Raw genomic sequence first — 20241 nt, forward strand, 5'->3', positions numbered from 1 at the left:
GAAGGGAAAGGACCTATTAATACTCACACAAATATAAAATTATAAAATTGCACTTGTTTTATAATGAGAAATGCAGGATGCTATGAAAATGAATGCGAGGGAGGGGCCCGAAGGTTTTTATTTTTATTTTTATATTTTTACTAGGTTTGCAAAAGCAAGTGGGGTGTGCGTGTAAATCTGGAAGATGTGTAGGCCTTGTCTGGTGGGGAGGAAAATTCCCTGCCCAGAAAAGGGTGGGTGCCCAGAAATGGGATGGAAGACGGGATGGAACCGTGCGCCACTTTCTTTTCCACCTAATGCTCTTGGAGTTGTGTGATTCCTTCTGGAGATTTCTCTTGAGGTCTGATAGTCCCAAGGCTGTTTTTTCCCTTATTTAGCTCTTAGTTGAAATGCCATTTCCTTAGAGAGGCCTCCACCAACCGTCCTCCATCATGCATCCCCTCCCATGGTCAACCACTTTTATTACTTTTCCCTTCCTAATACTGATTCAAACATTCATATTTGTTTAAAATCTTCCCTCCCACTTGAATGACAACTCCAAAAAGTCAGGGATATTTGGGGGCGGGTAGATTTACATGCTAAATTCTCAATGCCTGGCTTATAGTAGTTGTTCAGTGCGTATTTCTTGAATGAAGGGAAATGATTGGCGTAAAGTCAGGCCGTGGCAAATGCTGTTCGCAGTAAAAGCCAAAGCATCCGGGCCACCCTGGGCAGAGCGAGGGGGCGTGGCTGGGGCGTGATCGCCCCCCGGAACCTAAGAGCCGCATCCGCAGCGGTTTCCGGCCGCGGCGGACACTTCCCGCGGAGGAACTGTCCCGTGGCACTTGGTGGGGCTGAGGAGAACACGGAGGCTCCGGAGCAGCGACAATGGACGACCACAGCCTGGAAGAGTTCCGTCGGCGCTGGCAGGAGGAGTTGGCGCAGGCCCAGGCGCTGAGGAAGCGGCGGCGGCCCGAGGCTGCCGAGCGGCGGCCGCGGCGGCCCGAGGTGGCTCCCGGCCGCGGCGAGCAGGCCTCGGGGTACCTGGCGTTGGCCCAGGGTCTCCTGGAGGGCGCGGGGCGGCCCCCGGCGGTGCGGGCGACCCGGGCCGAGAGGCAGGACGCGGCGAGCCGTTCCCGCTCCCCTCCCGTCCGCGAAGCCGCGGGGGGCGGGGAGCAGCTGGTGGATCAGCTCATCCGCGACCTGGTGAGTGGCGGTCGCCTGCTGCCGAGGCCCCGGGCCTGCCCCCGCTCCGGAACTAACCACTCAGGAGTTGTAAAGCAACTTTCTCTGTGGACCACCGATTGAAAAAAAAAAAAAAGTAAAATAAAAAAGAGTAGTCGTGTACTCACCTATGTTCGTGTGTGCATAGGGTGCAGACCCGAGGCTGCTTGGTCCCCAGATTTGTCAGTGTCTGCAGACATCTTGGGGTGCTTCAGTGGGTGTGAGCGCGCAAGCTCCTGGACATCCAGTGTTTGCTCGCAAACGTCCTACTATGCATAGGATAGACCCACGAAAAAATTAGCCGCCCAAAATGTCAGTAGGAGTTCGAGAACTCAAGAAAGTAGATACCTAAACTTTTTAACAAAGGCTGTCTTTGGAGAAAGAGGGCCTAGGAAATGGATAGGAAAGAATTGAACTCTGGGGCATTTGACCCCTGAGCCACATTCCCAGCCCTTATTTTGTATTTTATTTAGAGACAGGGTCTCGGCAAGTTGCTTAGCGCCTCGCCTTTGCTGAGGCTGGCTTTGAACGTGCGGTCCGGTCCTCCTGCCTCAGCTCCTGAGCCACAGTGAGAAAGAAATAATTGCTTTTAACTTTTCTCTGTGTACTGTTTGTATTTAATTTTTTTCCAACTTCAAAAAATTAAAGTGGAAAAAGGAAGAAAAGGAGGAAAAATCCTTTAGGCAGGATCATTAGGATGGAGGTTGTTTTGAGGGGGCATGGATTTTTGGAGAATCTGGAGGCCTGCCATAAAAATGACCCCCTTCACCAAGGTGGGAGGATCAGGACTACCTGGCACTTATCCATGGCTCCCAGGTTAAGAATTGGGAGAGGACATTAAGCTTTAATAGCCTGATTTACACGAGTTTCAAAAGAACCTTCTACAGCTTTCCAGTTGGGAATTATTGTGTAGTGGGAGATGTTCCAAGAGTTAATGGCTTATTTTTATGTAGTGTGTAGTTTTATTCAAATAACATAACTTGTTTTTTTAAAACAAATGTCTGTTTCTGTGCTCTGACTTACTTTTATTTTTTTTAATTTTTAATTTTTTTAGTTGTTGATGGACCTTTATTTTGTATCTTTATTTATATGTGGTGCTGAGAATCAAACCCAGTGTCTCACACTTTCAAGGCAAGTGCTCTACTGCTGAGCCACAATCGCAGCCCCCTGACTTACTTTCAAAACAACAATCCTGTGAGGTAGATATTAACTCTCCTTTTACAAATGAAGAGACAAAAATTTTCTGTGATTTGTCCAGGGTTACCCAGTCAACAAATAATGGGAATTGAATTTAGAGTAAAGTCTTTTGACTTCTAATTCACCAGGTTAAACTTGAGTTGGCATAAGAATTACCTGAGGCCTTATTGAAATATAGGTCCTGGGTCTTCCTCAGACCTATGAAATCAGTGGTCAGGGAAGAGAGCCCCAAATCTGATGATTAGAATGATCAGACAATTTGAGACATTGTTCTTGCTTCCTTTGAATTTCAAATCCTGATTCTCAAGGCTTTCCAGCTGTAATAGTCATAGACATTGTTCCCAAGAATAGTGGAGAAATAAATCAAGTGTGCAAAAAAGGAAGGACCCTCCTTTGGGAAGGATCCAGGGAGCACATTCGAATCTAATATGTAGTCAGAAAAAAGCCTGCACTAATTCCCTGGGATGAGACCTAGTGGGCCTCTCTGTTCCCTTCATAGTCACCACATTAGATGAGGCAGCATCCAAGTTGGGGTATCTCTGATTTTTTAAACAATACTTCATAATTATAAATAACACAGCTACAAAGTAGTAGTTGTTCATTAAGCACTTGCGTACTCTTTCCTTGGTGCTGTCTTAAGGGCTCAGAGACTTTATTCAGTTCTCCCAATAACCCTCCATGGTGGCCATTTTCAACTGCACTTGGAACCTGAGCATTAGGAAAGTACCTTGGTTAGGGTCAGTAAACTCATCCAGTATCTTTGGTCTGAGAACGGATGTTATGATTTACAGAAAAAGCTTGGCTCCCTGCATCAGTGGTTGCAAGCCCTACCATCCACAGTGTCCAGACAGGTAATGCAACTGAGTGAAGCAGGCTAGGTATTGCCTCTTCAATCCTTTTTCCGCCCCAGCAGTATCTTTTTTTCAGGCATTTTGTTGTGTATTTTTTCCAGATTTTATCATAGTTTGTAGAATTTGTTTCATGGTGGCAGCTGACATTAAACATGTCAGGGTAGGAATTATCTTTCTTGAAATATGGCTCTCTTTGTTTTTGTTTTTTCACTTTTAAAAGTTTTTTTTTTTTTTTTAAATCACACTTTGAAGTATACCAATCATAACTGCACAGCTTGATGCATTTTGAAGAGTTCGTGAGCATGGAAGCAGCAGGCAGATTACAGAACAGCATCACCAGCTTGGCAGAACCATCCCTGCCTCCATGTGCTTTTTCACCTCAGGGTAAACACTCACCTGACTTCTAACACCAAGCTTGAACTACATTTAAGTGGAATCATACTGTGTCTACTCTTGTGCGGGGGTTCTTGTGCATAGCATTATGAGATTGATCTATGTGAATTTACCACATTTTATTTATTCATGCTACTGTTGATGGGCATTTTTGATAACTAGTTTGTTAAGAGCCAGCTTGGGGCTATTGGGAACAGCATTGCTACGAACATTTTATACATCTTTTGGTGTGTGTGTGTGTGTGTGTGTGTGTGTATGTTTGGAATTCACCAAGGAGTGGAATTACTAGGTCATAAAGCATGTAGGTAACAGCCTTGGTAGATATTGATATTTTCCAAAGTAGTTGTACTCTGGAAAGATTATGTTCCTTTGGGACTTCCCAGAAACTGTTCCCAGAGACTGACATGGTTGTCATGAAAGGGAAATAAAAATGGTAAACTTCACCCCCAACTTTTGGCAACTGGCTTCTACTCCTGCATCCTGTTGTGGTTTTGGCTAGTCTTTTCCACTTCAGTCTTCGGTATCATCACTATAGTGAAAGCACCTAAGTTAACAGCCAAAGGTTGAGTTCCTTTTGTTGAGCAGTTGAACACACTTGGAATGTTATCTATCTAGGAATAGGCCAGAACCGTTGATGGACAAGCGCAGCTGAAATGAAATTTAGAAATAACTCCTCCTGAGCCTGGTCTTCTTTCTCTCCCCATAAGTGCTTGGCATTGAACCCAGGGGCTACCACTGAGCTCATCCATAGTCCATTTTATTTTGAGATAAAGAACTAGGCTGACCTTGAACTTGTGAGCCTCTTGAATAGCTGGAATTTATACTACCTCATCTGATTTATGAGGCTTTTAATAATTGCACCTAGAAACCATCTCTGTTTAGGTAATGAGGTAGGAATATCTAAATTGGCACTTGGTTTAACATATGGTTAAATTAATGAAAGAAATTGCATCCCCCTGGTCCAAATTCCAGAGGCAGTAGGCAGTTTGTTTTAGTCTTTCATCCTGTCCATAAACCCAGGCTCCTTAGGTTAATGGAGCCACTTGAATATGATTGCTTGGTCCCATTTTTGTTTAGGTGGCATATCAGATCTCCCCCCAACTCAAATTGTCTTAAAAAACCCAAATTGGAATCCATCAATTTATGTGATTAAAACCTCTAGGTGGTTGTGCTTGTTCTGGGTGTTAACATAATGTGACTGGAAGCCTCCTCTTAGTACGGCTTTCCTTTGTTGGTTTTACTTGCAGCAGTCTCTCCCACACTGGGGACAAAATGGTCAGCATCTGCAGTCCTACATTCTACCAGCTTGGCAATGCAGGGGGAGAGTAAGGAGTGTGTTTTCTGTGGTATGCAACAGATATCATGAACCAAAGTTCTTATTGGGCCAAATTGGGTCATGTGACCAATTTGGAGCCAATTTCTGCTTAAAATTGTCCAGGCTTGCATTTAGTGCCCACTCCTGAAGATAAGGGTGGGGTCAGTTCCATTTAAAGCACGTTAAGAGTGGGGAGAGAGAATGAATGTGGGACAAACAACTGTGGCCATTACTGATGTCCACTTTAGGTGGCTGTTTAAAGCAGCACTGTAGGACTGTTTTCTGTTCATCCGTCTCTGTATACTTGTTGATCGGGTAGGTGCTGGGGCATGGGCAATCAACAGAATTGATACAGTTCCTGCCCTTGGAGACCACCTCTTCTAACTAAAAGAACAACATTAGTGGAGCCAGCACAGCCTGGGTGTGGTCCTGGACTTAGAGTCAGTGGGCCAGCATTGAGTTTCAGACTGTGTTGTTGACTGGTTCTCTCCTGGTGTGGAGTCATGTGCTGGCATACCTGGAATGACTCCCCTTCTTCTTATTACCCTTTGTCTTCCTTTTAAGGCTCAGCTTGAATCCCCCCTCCTGTGTTAACTCTTCCTCGATGATCCCTTCAGTCCAAATTTCTTCAGTCCCCTAACTGAAAAAGGTCTTATTGTCAATGCCATTTTTTTTTTTTTCATGAATTAGCAGGTCTCTACTTAGTGCATTTGAAATAGTCTGTGTATACATATAAATTGTAACTTAGGTCATGTTTTCACTGGAAAGTTCTGATGGATGGAAGTGTCATGGGTTCATTCATTCCACAATACATGTTAAGAGCCTTAACTAACTTATTAAATGGCTTAACTTAGTATCAGGCACTGTTCTTAGGCACCAAGGATATAGCAGTGAACAAGACTGAAAATTTGTAGTCTACATTCCAGGAAAGAGGGAGCTAGACAGTTCTCAAATAATAAATGCTCTGGGAAAAAAGCGGATAGGGGGCTTGAGCGGGACTGTAGTAGGGTAGAGGCTGTAATTTTAATGGTGCTGTCCAGCAAGGCCTTTCTTGGGCAATTCGCTTTTCATGGAAGACAAGGAGGGGAGGAAGCAGGCATGAAGAGATGTGGGGCATGGGCAATCAACATTTCACATTGACTGCAGGCAGAGAACAGTAGGTGTAAAGGTTCTATGGTGGCCAGAGCCAGCAGCCTCCTGGGCGTGCGGCCCAAAAGTGACTAAAAGACCCTGTGCTCAGAAGGACCTGTGCTTGGTTAAAGCTCTATGTTGTCTTGAAGTTCTTAACTGTTTTTGACTAAGACAACCTACGTTTTTGTTTTACACTGGGCCCCCAAAATTCTACATCTGATCCCGATGGTGGGATTGTACTTGAAACAAATCCACAGCCATGAGTAGTACGCCTCTGGGACCTGAAGCTTCTGACTCCTCCTCCCTTCTGACTCTGTGCTTGCCTTGTTTCAAATCTGGGGTCCATTGTAAACTCGGGGAGCTTTGACAGCAGAGGTCCAGCCTGTTTTGTTTCACATTGACTTTCTTTAGTGCCACACCCAGTATCTTGGGATTCCCCCCAGCACTCACTCCCCAAGTCCTTTGGATTGGCATTTTCCATCTTCCTCCCTTGCCAGAGTGCCTGGGGAAGTCATACCAATAGGCCATAAATGAGAATGTGTCTCAGAGTGGGAAAGCCTATTCCTGTTTAAAAAACTAAATCACAGTCATTTTTGTGCATTTACCATGTGCCTAGTGCTGGGCTGGTTTGACTTGATAATATTATAGTTCGGTTATTTGCATAGGTAATCAGCAGATATTTATTGCATACCTTTTGCTCTTACAGCTAGACATGGGCATTAGGTTCAACGTTAAGAGATAAATTGACTTTTCGTGGACTGCTTGAGAGCTTAACCTCTCTTTATAGCATTGTTTCTTTGGAGAAATGATTTCTAAGTTCTAAATAGCTGACTTACTAATGAACTGTGGAATACCTTAGGGGACTATCTATATTGCCTCTCATAGTCTTGTGTATTTATTCTGCTTTACATGATGATGATTTATCACTATAAAAGATTTTAGCTCTTTGAGTGCGGTTGCCCTTACTTATACATTTGCTAACAGCACCTCCCTCCCCCTGCATTGGTCATGTCCCTGAATTCAGATAGTATTTTGAACATAAATTATCCTATTTTGGGCTGGGGTTGTGGCTCAGAGATAGAGCGCTCGCCTACCATGCATGAGGCACTGGGTTTGATCCTTAGTACCACATAAAAATAAAATAAAGATATTGTGTCCACCTACAACTAAAAATAAATATTTAAAAAAATTATCCTATTTTAGTGGGTAGCATGCTTACTACAGAAATATTTAGGAAATTTAGAAGGAAAGAAGAAAACAAAAATCTCCTATAATGTCATTACTCAGGCTACTGCTGTTCACATTTTGGTGTACTTCTGAAATTCTTTTTCTTCTTATATGTAAGAATATTCATTTTAAAACAAAATGGCTGCCTATTTATTTTGGGAGTGTTTCGGATCCCCTTCCATCAGCCAATTTTTTTTTTTTTTTTTTTCTTAAAGAAGACACAGGAGAGGGACTGGGATTGTGGCTCAGTGACTGAGCGCTTGCCTTGTACATGTGAGACCCTGCGTTCGATCCTTAGAACCACATAAAAAGAAAATAAAAATTAAAAATTAAAAAATGCCCTTATTTGCTATATAAAAAAAAAAAAAAGACACAGGAGAAACTGGGACTCCTTCATTCCTACTGATTGAGATTGTGAGGTCAACTGTGCTCTGCTTTTGTGTTATGTGGAGAGTTGAGATAAACTCCTTTAGAAAACAGTCTCCTTTCCATAACAGATTTAGTAGAAATGTTACTGCAGATCTCTTATTTGAACCTAAAGTGATTTCTTTTCTCAGGTTTTCAAAACACCACCTAGAGAGCTCTTCGTGTTGTTTGCCCTGGAGATATACATTGAGAACAAAAACCTTAAGTCAGTTTCTTCACTTTGTACTGATTTGTCTCTTAGTAATTATCCCTTCTTCTATTAAACAAGAGAAGACAGATTAAATTTCTAACAGTAAGGCACAAAACCAATCCATTTACAGAATTAGTCTTACATTAGCACATAGGAGTGCAAATCAGCCTCCCTGGGGATGGATCTCTTTGCAAATTCTCTCAGCATTTTTGGAGTAAGTCCAGTAGACTTTGGGAAAATCTTGTACTCACTGACCTTAAATTAACAAAGTAACACTACCCGTGTGTGTGTGTGTGTGTGTGTGTGTGTGTGTGTGTGTGTGTGTGTTTTTCCCTTGTTTGGGAAAGCCGGTAGATGGATTTGATATCTGCTATGATTTAGGGCTGTGGTTCTCAGTTTTTAATGTGCATGAGGAACCCCTGAGAAGGTGATGTTTGAGTACCTTCCCTGAAATTTGGGGGCAGTAGGTCTAGGTGGGTTCTCAGCATTCAAGATAAAACAAATACAAAAATCACTATGGATGATTTTGATAGGAGTCACCATTTTTGGTGACAGAAGTCACTAAGAATGGTAAGAGAATATCTAAGCCGTTGGTCAAAGCATTAAAAACCAGGTTGATTAAAAATCAGAAAGACACTTTTCCTTACATTTGAAGAATGTTAATTCTTTGAATTCATTGATTTTCTAGAGCATAAATTTGGCAAGTCTCACACTGATGGGAACTATTAAGCGAGTGCACAATAATAGTGTATTGCTTTATCAGTGTAGTCACATTGATTTTTGTTATAGTGTGACTAGTTCTCCTGTATTAATAATTCCAGTGCCTTTTTTCCTTCAGTGCTGGGGATGGAACCAGGAGCCTCACATGTGCTAGGCAAGCACTCTACCCCTGAGCACTATCCCCAGCCCTCAATGCCTTTAATTTCCTTCTTCTTCGAGTATGTTTCTGAAATTCAGAGTTGTCCATTTTCATGTTTTTAAGTCAGAATAGATATTGAGGTGGGTTAAAATGGCTCAAAACTCTTTGGGTGGAGTGTGCTTCACCATAGTCTAGGTGGTAGTGTGGTAGCTCTCTTTTAGATAACAAGGAATTTCTCTAGGAGCAAGTTATATTTTTATCTACGTCTGTGAACTGTGGTAAACACTAATCCGAGTGCTTCAGACACCCTGATGCAACTAGGAGAGTTTCCGTGGTTACTGGGACTACAGCTTTGGCCCAGGACGTGGCTGCCTGTCCTTGTTGAGTCATGCATACTATAAAAGAGTTGTGTTTTCAACCACATGCTCATAACTCTTAATCTTCTGTGAGTTGTTTCCCAAGTGGTATGTTATTAATAATAACAAAAAGAGGTTTATGAATCATTTACTTAAACTTTAATCTACTCTAGTTGGCTGGTATAATGACATTGTCCTCACCTGCCATACCTCCTTGAGTGGGAAGTAGGTTTCCTAGACTGATGTCTCTGGAATTGTACAGAGGAACCCTTGGGGGTGAATTGGACACAAGGCCACCATTTCTGTTGGTTTGGGAAAAAAGTTTTGACTCTACACAAAACAGACTCTGAGACAGATATTTCAGGTAGGTGGTTTAGTGGCTTGGTCTTTCGGAGAGATCCAGCTTTGAGACAACAGGGCCAGGCTGTTGTATATAGGCACTGACTAATCAGCAGATGCAGGCTGCCCTCTGGGAGGAGATGTTTCTTTGGTAAGGAAGCTTCTTTGGCCAAGGGTAGGGTCTAGGAAGCACTCAGCTCTGAATCACTGGCAGGTAGCATTTTCATCAGGTAGAATGAGTTCATCCCATCTGAAGGAGAACTTGCGATGTCCACTACTAGAGCCACTGAATGAATGCCTTGTGCTGCATGAAGCTGCAACATTTGATCTCCTGACCTTGTGGGTCAACATATTTCTTTTTATGTAGTGGGGATCCAACCCAGGTCCTGGAACATGCTAGCTCTACCACTTAGCTTTGTCCCCAGCCCTCTGCCCCCCCCGCCCCCCCCCCCCCCGTCCTTTTTTTCTCTGAGACACCATCTAAGTTGCCCCTGGTTGGGTTTGAACTTGTGATCCTTCTGCTTCAGCCTCCTGAATAGCTGGGATTGCAGGCGTGTGCCACCGCATCGAGCTATGTATTTCTTAAGATGTGGATCTTCCTGCTGTTCTCTAGTCAATGGAACAACAGGGAAAATCATTTATTATTATATGAAAGTCTGGGACTTGATCTGTTTTGGATTGATGATCGATGGTTTTAGAGTTTAAATGTAATTCTAAGAGCACACTGATTTTTAAAAAAGTTTGTCTTTGGACTGTTGGTGTTTACATAATTACAATATAATGTAATTATAAAGTCTCCAGGACTTAGAAATGATCCATTACTGCCTGTGCATTAACAGACCAGTGCAGCATTTGACTGGCTGTTGTAATGGTGGCCATAACACCACTTACTGGTCACTCGCAGCCTGGGGGAAATGCCTCCTTTCCATCCAGTGTGCACCAGAAGGAATCCTTCCTGAGTCACTATAGAGGACTGCCCTTTTAAAGTTGATTGTTTTAAAAAGTCCTCTTGGAGAATCCCTGTTGTATTGTACTTGGTGTTCAGACTTCTGAGTGGCTTAGCCTCTGCCAGCCTTTTGCTATTGCTCTGATTGTCATCTGCTTGTATATGACAATAAATATAATGTGTAAACAAGCTGGTTTAGGAGTGTCATGAGAGGGGGAACACCTGTTTGTTGAAGAAATAGACAAAAGTCCCTCAAGGAAAATGAATAGCAGTATTCACAGTCATATATTGCATGCTTAGTCCTGGTACATGTGCCAAGCTCTCTCCATGTATTATCTCATTTTATTTGTAATAACATGTTCATGGGGTTGTTATACTGGGTCTGTTTTATAGATGAGGAAGCTCAGATGAAGTCAGACTGCTGGCTTGGCTAGTAAGGTAACAATTAGCTTTATCACCAGTTGAAACCAGTTGGGATCTGCTCTGAGCCTCCAAGGCTCCCAGAGATGGTGGTGGTTGGGATCAAGAGGGACCATGGCAGGGTTGGGTATGCTAGGATAGAGGTGCTGTCTTCCAGGATGAGGATGGAGGATAGGCCAGCTGTGTAGACCTAAGACAGAAGCTGCAGCCACCAAAAGTGTGACTTTTCTGCACCAGAATAAAAACAAAGATGATGATGTCTCATTCCTCGTCAGAGTATCAAATCCAGAAACTAGGTCATGGAGCATCCTGAATGGGACCTACTGAAGAAAGCAAGTCCTGACAAGTCACAAAAGGAAACTTCAGTTTTGAAGAGTGTGGGCTTTTCCCTCTGCCTTTTCTGCTTGTATGAGGATAAGGAAGAGTTTTCTCTTGTTTCTTTCTAAGTGGGTAATGTAGGCCTTTCTGCTTCACTACGGTCTTAATAATCTAAAGGGGAGAGCAGGAGGGAGTCCAGAGGTGGGTGCGGCAGTCTTGTCTTGTGTATGCTTCCCCTGACCAGCTGGGACTCCCTCTGGTGGGTTGTGAGGTGTCCCCAGTTGTATCTGGGCTGAGTGAAGCCAGTTAGTTGTGGGAGGGGACCTCGTCTTTTGCGAGACCAATGAATTTCCATTATTTTTCTAGGCAAAGACCCTATGTTTTCCAATTACCCTTGCAGATTTTTTCCTGTTTTTGTCTGTATGGCCAACGCTTCTCTCCTGTTTTAACATTCTGTTCCTTCTTTGTCCACAGAGGACTGTCAGCTCTCACTTTTTTTCCTTCTAGAGAGCTTTTTTGGCTCTCGTGCTTCACCTTGCACTGTTTTTACAGTTGAGCACCACATTTCCTTATGCTCCAGAGTTTCCTTATCCCTGAGATTCTTAAATGAATAGGAATACAATTCCAGAATAATCTTTATCCTGAGTTGTGGTGGAGTCTAAATTAGCGCTCACACTCCATTAACAATGCTGAGACTATTTTCTATTTTGGGACTGCAGTCTCACAACACACAAAACTGTTGTATTTGAGTAGTGAATTAACAATTTGCCTGCAACCAATAAGTCACTGATGTCAGCCAAAGCCTATTAAAAATGAATTTTATTAAGTGAGTTCTGCTGGGACAAAGAGCACAGCTTTCCCTAGCTTTGCAAAGCACATACCATGCCACAGTGAGCTTTGGCAGGTGGATTTGGGAACAGGCAGAGGGGCACACATGCACACTTGGCTTTTCCCTGTTCTCGCACTTATTGCTTTGTGCCACCAGGGTCGTCATGACAGCCTTATCTCCAGCTGAAGCTGTTACCTCATCTCTAATTGCTTACCCAAAGGCAGGCGAGCTCTCATTTCTCTGCATTAATAAATGACACCGAAGAAGAACTCTTTGTTTGCACTGGCTTGCTCAGGTTAACCAGCGTAAGCCCCTGAGAGCATTAGGAAACCTCGCGGAGGGACGGATTTACCTCCATCTAGAGAGCACTGGGCATGTTGACTTTTTACTCATGTTCACTGCCCTATTCTTTCCCTGGTTTGAAAACACTTCAGTGACCCAGGTCAGCATTTCTCCAACTTTGGGTGTGCCCCCTCTCTGAAGTGGGGAGAGTAGCAGTTGTCCTGGGAAGAGGGGTGGCTTCCCTGACTTGCAGGCTCACTTTCTTGGATGGCTGCTGCTCACTTTGCCTTAGAAGGCAGGAGGCTTTCCACAAACCTTTGCATCTATTTTTGTAGTGTATCCCACGTCATGTGAATTTTGTAAGTGTATGTGAGGTTTGTGGGGGTCAGAGAATTGAGAGTGGCTGGCAAGTTCTGAATTAGTCTCATGACTTCTTTGTGAAATAGAGTACTTCCCTTCTGGGAAACAGCCTTATCTCTCTTGTTACCACCTAAGAGTATCTCTGGTAACTTAAAAGGCCTGAAGATGTGAGTTATTTTCATATTTCAGAATCTTAAGCTTGTTTCTTTTTTTCTCCTCAGAATGAAATGGACGATGTGCCCTTCTTTGATGTCCAGCTGCCTTATGAATTGGCAATCAATATATTTCAGTATCTGGACAGGAAGGAGCTAGGAAGGTGTGCACAGGTAAGCTGTTATAAACAGATGTTCAGATTTTCTACCATGTATGGTTAAAACCCCTGGATAACAGAAATTTATAGAGTTACAAACTTTATAGGATTAGTGAATTGCAAGTGACTTTATTTGAAGGAAGGCAACCTTGAACTTAAAGAAAGGACCGTGCTGCACATCACCACTTGGTATTTATCTTTCTGTGACTGTGAACTCAAGAGCTCTCTTCTCCCTGCATTCTGAGTTGTGGCTGACCTGTGGCACTGAGCTCAAGGCTGACAATTCTGGGCTCTGCCTTTATTGAGCCAGCCTACACTGTTAATGTACTCACAGTTTTTAGTGCAAAGATGTGAGTCCTTGATTAAATCAGGCTAGTTGTTAGGGTGGGAGCTGAGGGTCAGTTCAGGGACAGAACAGTGAAGTCATGTTTTAGGCGTATAGTCCAAATTACCCTTTAAGCTCCAGAATCCCACTCAGTGAGGTAGAGGTATGTGAAAACTGAGACCCACCAGGGAATTGAAGATCAATGTCACCCATTTAATGCTGACTGTAGGGCATATACCATGGGGTGGATTGTTGGGAGATATCATCTAGGGCAAGCTTCATTGTGTGCACGTATCATGGGGGATATCTGTAATAAGCATATTTGAATTAAGGAGATCTGGGGTGGGGCCCAGTGGTCCACATTTGTGACCAGGTGTCACCAGTTATCTATAGCCACACTTTGAGAGGAAAGTGTTTATGCCACCAAAGTTGTTCTTTTGTTCTCATCATTTTGGCTGAGAGTATATACTTGATTTCTCTTTATCCTTTTTAGCCTTGCACGTGCTAGGCGAGCGCTCTACCGCTAAGCCACAACCCCAGCCCCTTAATTCATCTTTTCAATTGATAAAAATCTTACTTACTTTGTACAATATGTATACATTGTGGAATGGCTCAGTCAAGCTAATTACCATATGTGTTATCTCACATACTCTTGTTATTTTGTGGTGAGAACATTTTAAAATCTGTTCTCTAGGGATTTTTCAAGTGTACAATACGTTATTATTAACTATAGTCATCATGTTGTACAGTAGATCTCTTGTAGAAATCTTGAACTTTTTCCTCTTTTCTGACATATCCTTTGACCAGTATCTCTCCAACTCCTGGATCCCCCCTTGCAACCTCTATCTCCTCTCTAGCAGCAGAAATTACCAGGAATTCAATTTTTTTTTAGATTCTACATATATCATGTGGGATCATGTGGGATCATGTGGTATTTGTCTTTCTGGGCCTGGTTTATTTCATTGAACATAATGCCCTCTAGACACATTTATGTCACAGATGGAAGGAGCTCCTTTTTTTTCAGGTTGACTAGTATTCCATTGTGCGTATGCACCCCGTTTTCCTTATGCAGTCATCTGTTCATTCTGTGTCTGGACTCTGGTGAATAATGCTGTGGCGAGCGTGGGAGTGAAGCTCTCTCTTCGACCTGCTGATTTTCTTTTCTTTGGATTTATACCCAGCAGTGAAACAACTGGATCACAGGATAGTTGTAGTTTTGCTGTTTGAAAGAAACCTCCACAGTTTTCTCTACCAATTTACATTCTCACCAGTAGAGTTGCAGGCTTCCCTTCTCTCCACAGCCTCTCTGGACTTGTTATCCTTTGTCTTTTTGATAACAGCCATTTTGACAGTGGGAGGTGGTGTTTCCTTGAGGTTTTAATTTGCATTTCTCTCCTGATTAGTGATGTTTATATTCCTGTCAGCCACTTGTATATCTTTGAGAGATGTATGTTCAGGTGCTAGGCTCATTCTTAAATCGAATTACTTGTTCTCTGATTATTGAGTACCTTAGATGTTTTTCGATATTCTTTATCAGATGTGTGATTTGCAGATATTTTCCTCTTAAACCATAGGTTATCTCTTCATTCTGTTGACTGTTTTCTTTGCTGTGCAGAGCTTTTTAGTTCTCATCCTGTTTGTCTATTTTTGCTTTTGTTGCCTGTTCTTTTGGGTCATATCCAGAAAAATCATTGCCCGCACAAGTGTCAATAAGCTTTTCTCCTGTTTTCCTCTAGTAGTTTTCAGGTCTTACACTTAAGACATGAATCCATTTTGAGTTGAGTTTTGTATGTGGGTGTGAGATAAGGGTCTAATTTCATTCTTCTCTGTGGGAATATTCAGTTTTCCCAGTGTGATTCATTAGGCTATCTTTTCCACATTGTGTGTTCTTGACACCATTGTTAAAAACCAATTAAATGTAAATGCAGGGGTTTATTTCTGGGTTCTCTGTTCTGTTTTATTGGTCTATGTATATCTATTTTTAATGCCAGTACCGTACTGCTTCAGTTACTGTAGCTTTATGGTGTGTGTGTGTGGTGGTGGTGTGTGTGTGTGTGTGTGTGATATATGTGTGTGTGTGTGTGTGTGTTTGTACTGGGAATTGAACCTAGGGCTGCTTGACCACTGACCCATATCGCCAGCCTTTTTGATTTTTTATTCCAAGAAGGGTCTCACTAAGTTACTTAGGACTCTCTAGGTTGCTGAGGCTGGCCTTGAACTTGGGATCCTCCCTCCTTAGCCTCCTGAGTTGTTGGAATTACAGACTTGTGCCACTCTGGCCAGCTTTTGTGGTGTGTTTTTAAGGCAGGTAGTATGAAGCCTCCAATATTTTTCTTTTGACTCAAGATTGCTTTGTCTACTCAGGGTCTTTTGTGGTTACAAATTTTGTATATATTTTTTTCTTTCTGTGAAAAATGTCTTTGGAATTTTGATGGGTATTGCATTGAATTTGTAGAGTGCTTTTGATGGAATGGTTCTGATTCATGAACATGGGGTATTTTTCCATTTATTTATGTCTCCTTCAGTTTCCTTCATTAAGGTTTATAGTTTTCAGTCTTTAATCTTTGTGGTAGAATTTATTCCTTAAGTATTTTGCTTTTTTTTTGAAGCTAGGGTGAATGGGATCATTGATTTATTTTTTGAATAGTTAGTTCCTTGTTAACATAATACAAAAGCTACTGATTTTTGAATGTTGATTTTGTATCCTACAGCTTTACTGAATCTATTTATTAGTTCTGATTGTATTTTAGTTGGAGTCTTTAGGGTTTTCTATATATAAAAGATCACACTGTAGGCCAACAGGGATAAGGAGACCTCTTCCCTTCCAATCTGAATGTCCCCTTACTCCATCTGGGACTTCCAGCCCTATGTTGAATGCAAGCGGGGAGTGTGGGCACCCTTGTCTTATTCCTGGTCTTAGAGGAAACCCTCAGCATTTTTCAGTTGAGTGTGATGCTACTTATCTGTCATTGTGCTGACGTATATTCCTTCTATATTTGGTTTCTTAAAGAGTTTTTATCATAAAAAAGATGTTGAAATTCATTAAATGCTTTTTTTTGGTGTTTTTGAGATTATCATATGAATTTGTCCTTCATTCTGTTCATGTATGACACATTTATGGATTCCCATTGATTTTTATTAAGTGTGTATGACTGCAGATCATATGCTTTTTATGATATTCCCTAGAAGATATTGGAGGATCCATTCTCTTAACTGCCAAAAAATGACTTTGTTTAGTGGTTACCATTTTCATCCTTGGATTCTATCATGCATTTTACACAGGTGGAGATATCTTCCAAGAGAAAAATTTTGGTAAAATTCGCTAGTAAGAAGACTATACACTAAAATCCAAAGCACCCCAAGAACGTGAAGTCCAGGATATTAAGGCAGTTTGATAGTGGTAAAAGTCAGATTTGGACTATAGAACTTGCTATGTTGTTGGCAGTTGGATGAAATCACACGTGATACAGGACAATTTAGAGAGTTTGTGGTGTGACAAACTCTCATGATTTTTCATGACACATTTTGCTTAATCATTTTTTTTCTACTTAAATGTGAGTTTGAAAGAATTTTCAGTATTCTTAATTGCCTCAGTATTACTTCAGTGGAGATGCTGGCAAATATTTTTGGATGTGTAGTGTGTGTCTTTAAGAAATGATGGAAATTATTTAAAACTGAAACTCAATGTGCTGAAGTGTGAACCAGGCCCAGAGCCTATCAGTTGTATTAAATAAGAGTACCTATATTGTCTTCTTTCCCTTTGGAAATCTGATTTGTTATATTCTAACTTTACACATTGGCCCTGCTCCCAAGAGTTGAAAACAAGAGTGTTGCTAAATGAGTCCAGCTCCTGGATTTGAGCCTGATGCTGTTAGCTTGGAACAGGGTCTAATAACTAGCTGCTTTACACAAAGTCAGCATTAGACGATAAAATCTTCATTCTTGATAGTGAGCTGCTGTTTAAGGAATCATTTCTTTTAACATTGCTTTTTGCTTTCCCGCTTTGTCGAAAGCCATGTGGCTTTCACATCTGTTGCTGATTTTCTCATCCAAAGAGTTTATCAGTGAAAGATAAGATCTAGTGGAAGAAGAGATCCCCCTTTTGGTACAGTGGAGCTGCATTTCAAGATAGATTGGTTATGCTGGTGAGATTATTCTGCAGGTGTGACAGTATAATTTGCAACACAGTGGTCCAATTGTCCACCAGAATTCTTCCTTCTTTGGCCAGTTGGATTTGTTTATTGTTGTTAGCCTAGGTCTAAGAGCACATGTATAAGAATAGAAAATATTCTTAAACAGAGCCCCTTTAACTTGCAGTGACTAGAGCTGGAGCTGGGGCTTGGCATTAGAGCACTTGCCTGGCATGTGTGAGGCACTGGGTTTGATTCTCAGCACCATATATTAATAAATAAAGGTCTATCAACAACTAAAAAAATATTTAAAAAAATACCAGTGGCTAAGTTAGCTGCAATGTGTGTAACCAGGATTTTTCTAGAGCTTTGAAGTGAAGATAATGATGGACATGTAGTAGTTTATAGAATTGGCTTTATTTCTTCAATCATTAAAATAAACCACAAAATAATAAATATAAGTAGCATTTTCATTTGTTTCTTGTGGTGTTTTTATTTTTGAAACAGGGGAAAAGTTGTTCTATTGGTTGGAATGTCCTGCTGCTTTACGATTTTTGTGTTAGAGGGGGCTTACTCTCTCTGTCTCCTCTGTCTTTTTCTCTTTGAATCTAGGTACCTTGGGATTTTAATGAAATTGGGCCAGTTATGTGGAATTGGCATCATGAACTATGTGTATAGCCTTGGAGAAAACCTGTTTGCTTAGATCTTTATGCCAAATTGGTAACTAACAGTAAGGAATCCTTACTGGGGAGGCCTTTTGAGATTTAATTATGCCTCAAACTCTGCTGGAGAACTGATTTTGCTTCGACTTTGCCTTCTTTCCACATTCCCTCCTTTTTTTGCTTTATGTTTCCAGAACTGAAGTCCTCTACCTTGGTTGATGATTCTTGTGCACTTCTGATGCTGACCTCTCTAGCTTCTTGTTATTGTTGGATAACCCTCAAGGGACTTAGTATCTTTGGGAGTGCTTCATCCTGAAACACAGTGTGGCTATTAGTAAGCAAAGTTATTCATTAGACCCTTCATTGAACAGCTTTATCATTTTGTTATTTATAATTTTATGTTCATCCTTTTTCATATACACAGGATTCCTGGCATATTAAAAGATAATATTTTAAACTGGATAATAGTGACAAAATCATCAATTTTAGAATTACAGATTGTTTGGTTTTAATGAGAAAGTTAAGTTTACTGTTACATTACAACACTGATAATTTTTTTTCTTTCACTTTTGGTAATATTGGAGATTGAACTGAGGGCCTCACGTATGTAAGGCAAGTGCTCTACCACTGAGCTACTTCCCCAACCCTTTTTTTGTTTTTATATTCAAGACAGAGTCTCACTAAGTTGACCAGACTGGCCTTGAACTTATGATTCTTCTACCTCAGCCTTCTCAGTACATAGGATTACAGACATGTGGCACCAACCCTGACTGGACTGAGGAGGATTGGTTTTTTAAGTATTTACCAATATGCATTATTAAAAACTTTAAAAATAATTATAAATTCATGAGATGTTGCAAAAAAATAGAACCCCTAGTTTTTTCCATTAGTAATATGTTGCATAATTATAAAATGATATCAAACCAGGAAGTTGATATTGTGACAATGCACAAAGTGTATTCAGGTTGCAGCAGTTTTACATGTGCCTAGGTGTGATTTTAATTCTGTGTGACTTTATCACAAGTGTAAATCCATGAACTACTACCACAGTCAATATAATTGTATGGATTTCTTGTGCTATCCTTCTATAGCTACCCTGACCTTAACTTTCTGTCCCCTCCACTAACCCCTGTCAACCACTGATTGGTTCTCCATCTCTATAGTTTTGCTGTTTTTGTTTTCAGTTTTTCAAAAGATATAATATTTTTCGTTGTATGTATTTACTCATGTGTAATACTTAGAAATTTAGCTGCATAGGCAACTATGTCTTGTTTTTCATGTAAAAGGCTGGAAAATGGAAATAAAGAAAGCAACAAAGGGAAAGGCAGGAAGATGCAGAGGTGAAAAACTAAAGATTGTGATAATATTGGTGAGGAAGAAGTAGGTGATGGCAAAATAAATAATTCTAGAGTTAAGGCTCAATATATTAGATTGATATTTCAAGTTTCAAGGAATGTGATCTCATGATCTTACTAGATGTTCACATAAGAAAAACTAAGTTCTGTGTTGTTTATAGCTAAAGCATTATAATTTTAGTGAAGTTTTTGACAGTCAGGAATCCATAGCCAAGTGAGGCTGCATTAATCCTCGGGCAGCAGTGATTTTGCAGATCTGTGTTGTTGGCAGGGTTCCCTTTTAGTTCTCAACTTCTACTTTTGCTGCCAGGTTTGTCTTTTAGGGAGAGATGTAGAAGGTCCCGTGTATGTCCACGACCCAAGCACTTTTAATTCACCTGGTTGCAGTGGTTGCCTTCTTAAATCAGGGGTTCAGGAAAAGGCAAAACAACTCTAAAAAGTAGATCTAGAGCTAGAGAAAACAAGAATGGCCAAGTATTGACAGTCATTAAACTGAGTAGGAGCTACTTGGGAGTTCTTTACTCTGTTCACTTGACTTTTGTGTGTTTGAAATTTTCCATAATTAGAAAGTTGAAGAAGAAGATAATAAAAGCAGAAAGCAAGAGAATGGTTGTGAGTGAGAAAGTCAGAGCCTGTTGAGGGCAGCCCATGTCAGGAACTGAGCTGTTTATATGAACTTTGAAAATGAAAGCAATTTTTTTTTTAAAGTTGAATTTTTAAAAAGTTGGCCTTATTCTTACATCTCATTTGATTATTTACAGAGGACTTGCTGTGTGCCAGGTGCCATTCTAGACAGCAAGCTCAGCAGTGAACATCT

At 41.2% G+C, this 20241-nt stretch overlaps 1 protein-coding gene across 1 annotated transcript in view; it reads left to right on the forward strand.

The window, feature by feature from the left end:
• Positions 1 to 795: 795 nt before the first annotated feature.
• The window catches only part of Fbxw8 (F-box and WD repeat domain containing 8), a 111026-nt gene continuing 91580 nt past the window's right edge, over positions 796 to 20241 (forward strand). The window contains exons 1-2 of the mRNA XM_076855167.1: positions 796 to 1185; positions 12864 to 12968. Coding sequence (XP_076711282.1) covers positions 868 to 1185; positions 12864 to 12968 — 423 coding nt within the window. The 5' untranslated portion in view covers positions 796 to 867. The remainder of the gene's footprint in view (positions 1186 to 12863; positions 12969 to 20241) is intronic.

This window comes from Callospermophilus lateralis, chromosome 1 (assembly GCF_048772815.1).
Source record: "Callospermophilus lateralis isolate mCalLat2 chromosome 1, mCalLat2.hap1, whole genome shotgun sequence".
Classification (NCBI taxonomy): domain Eukaryota; kingdom Metazoa; phylum Chordata; class Mammalia; order Rodentia; family Sciuridae; genus Callospermophilus; species Callospermophilus lateralis.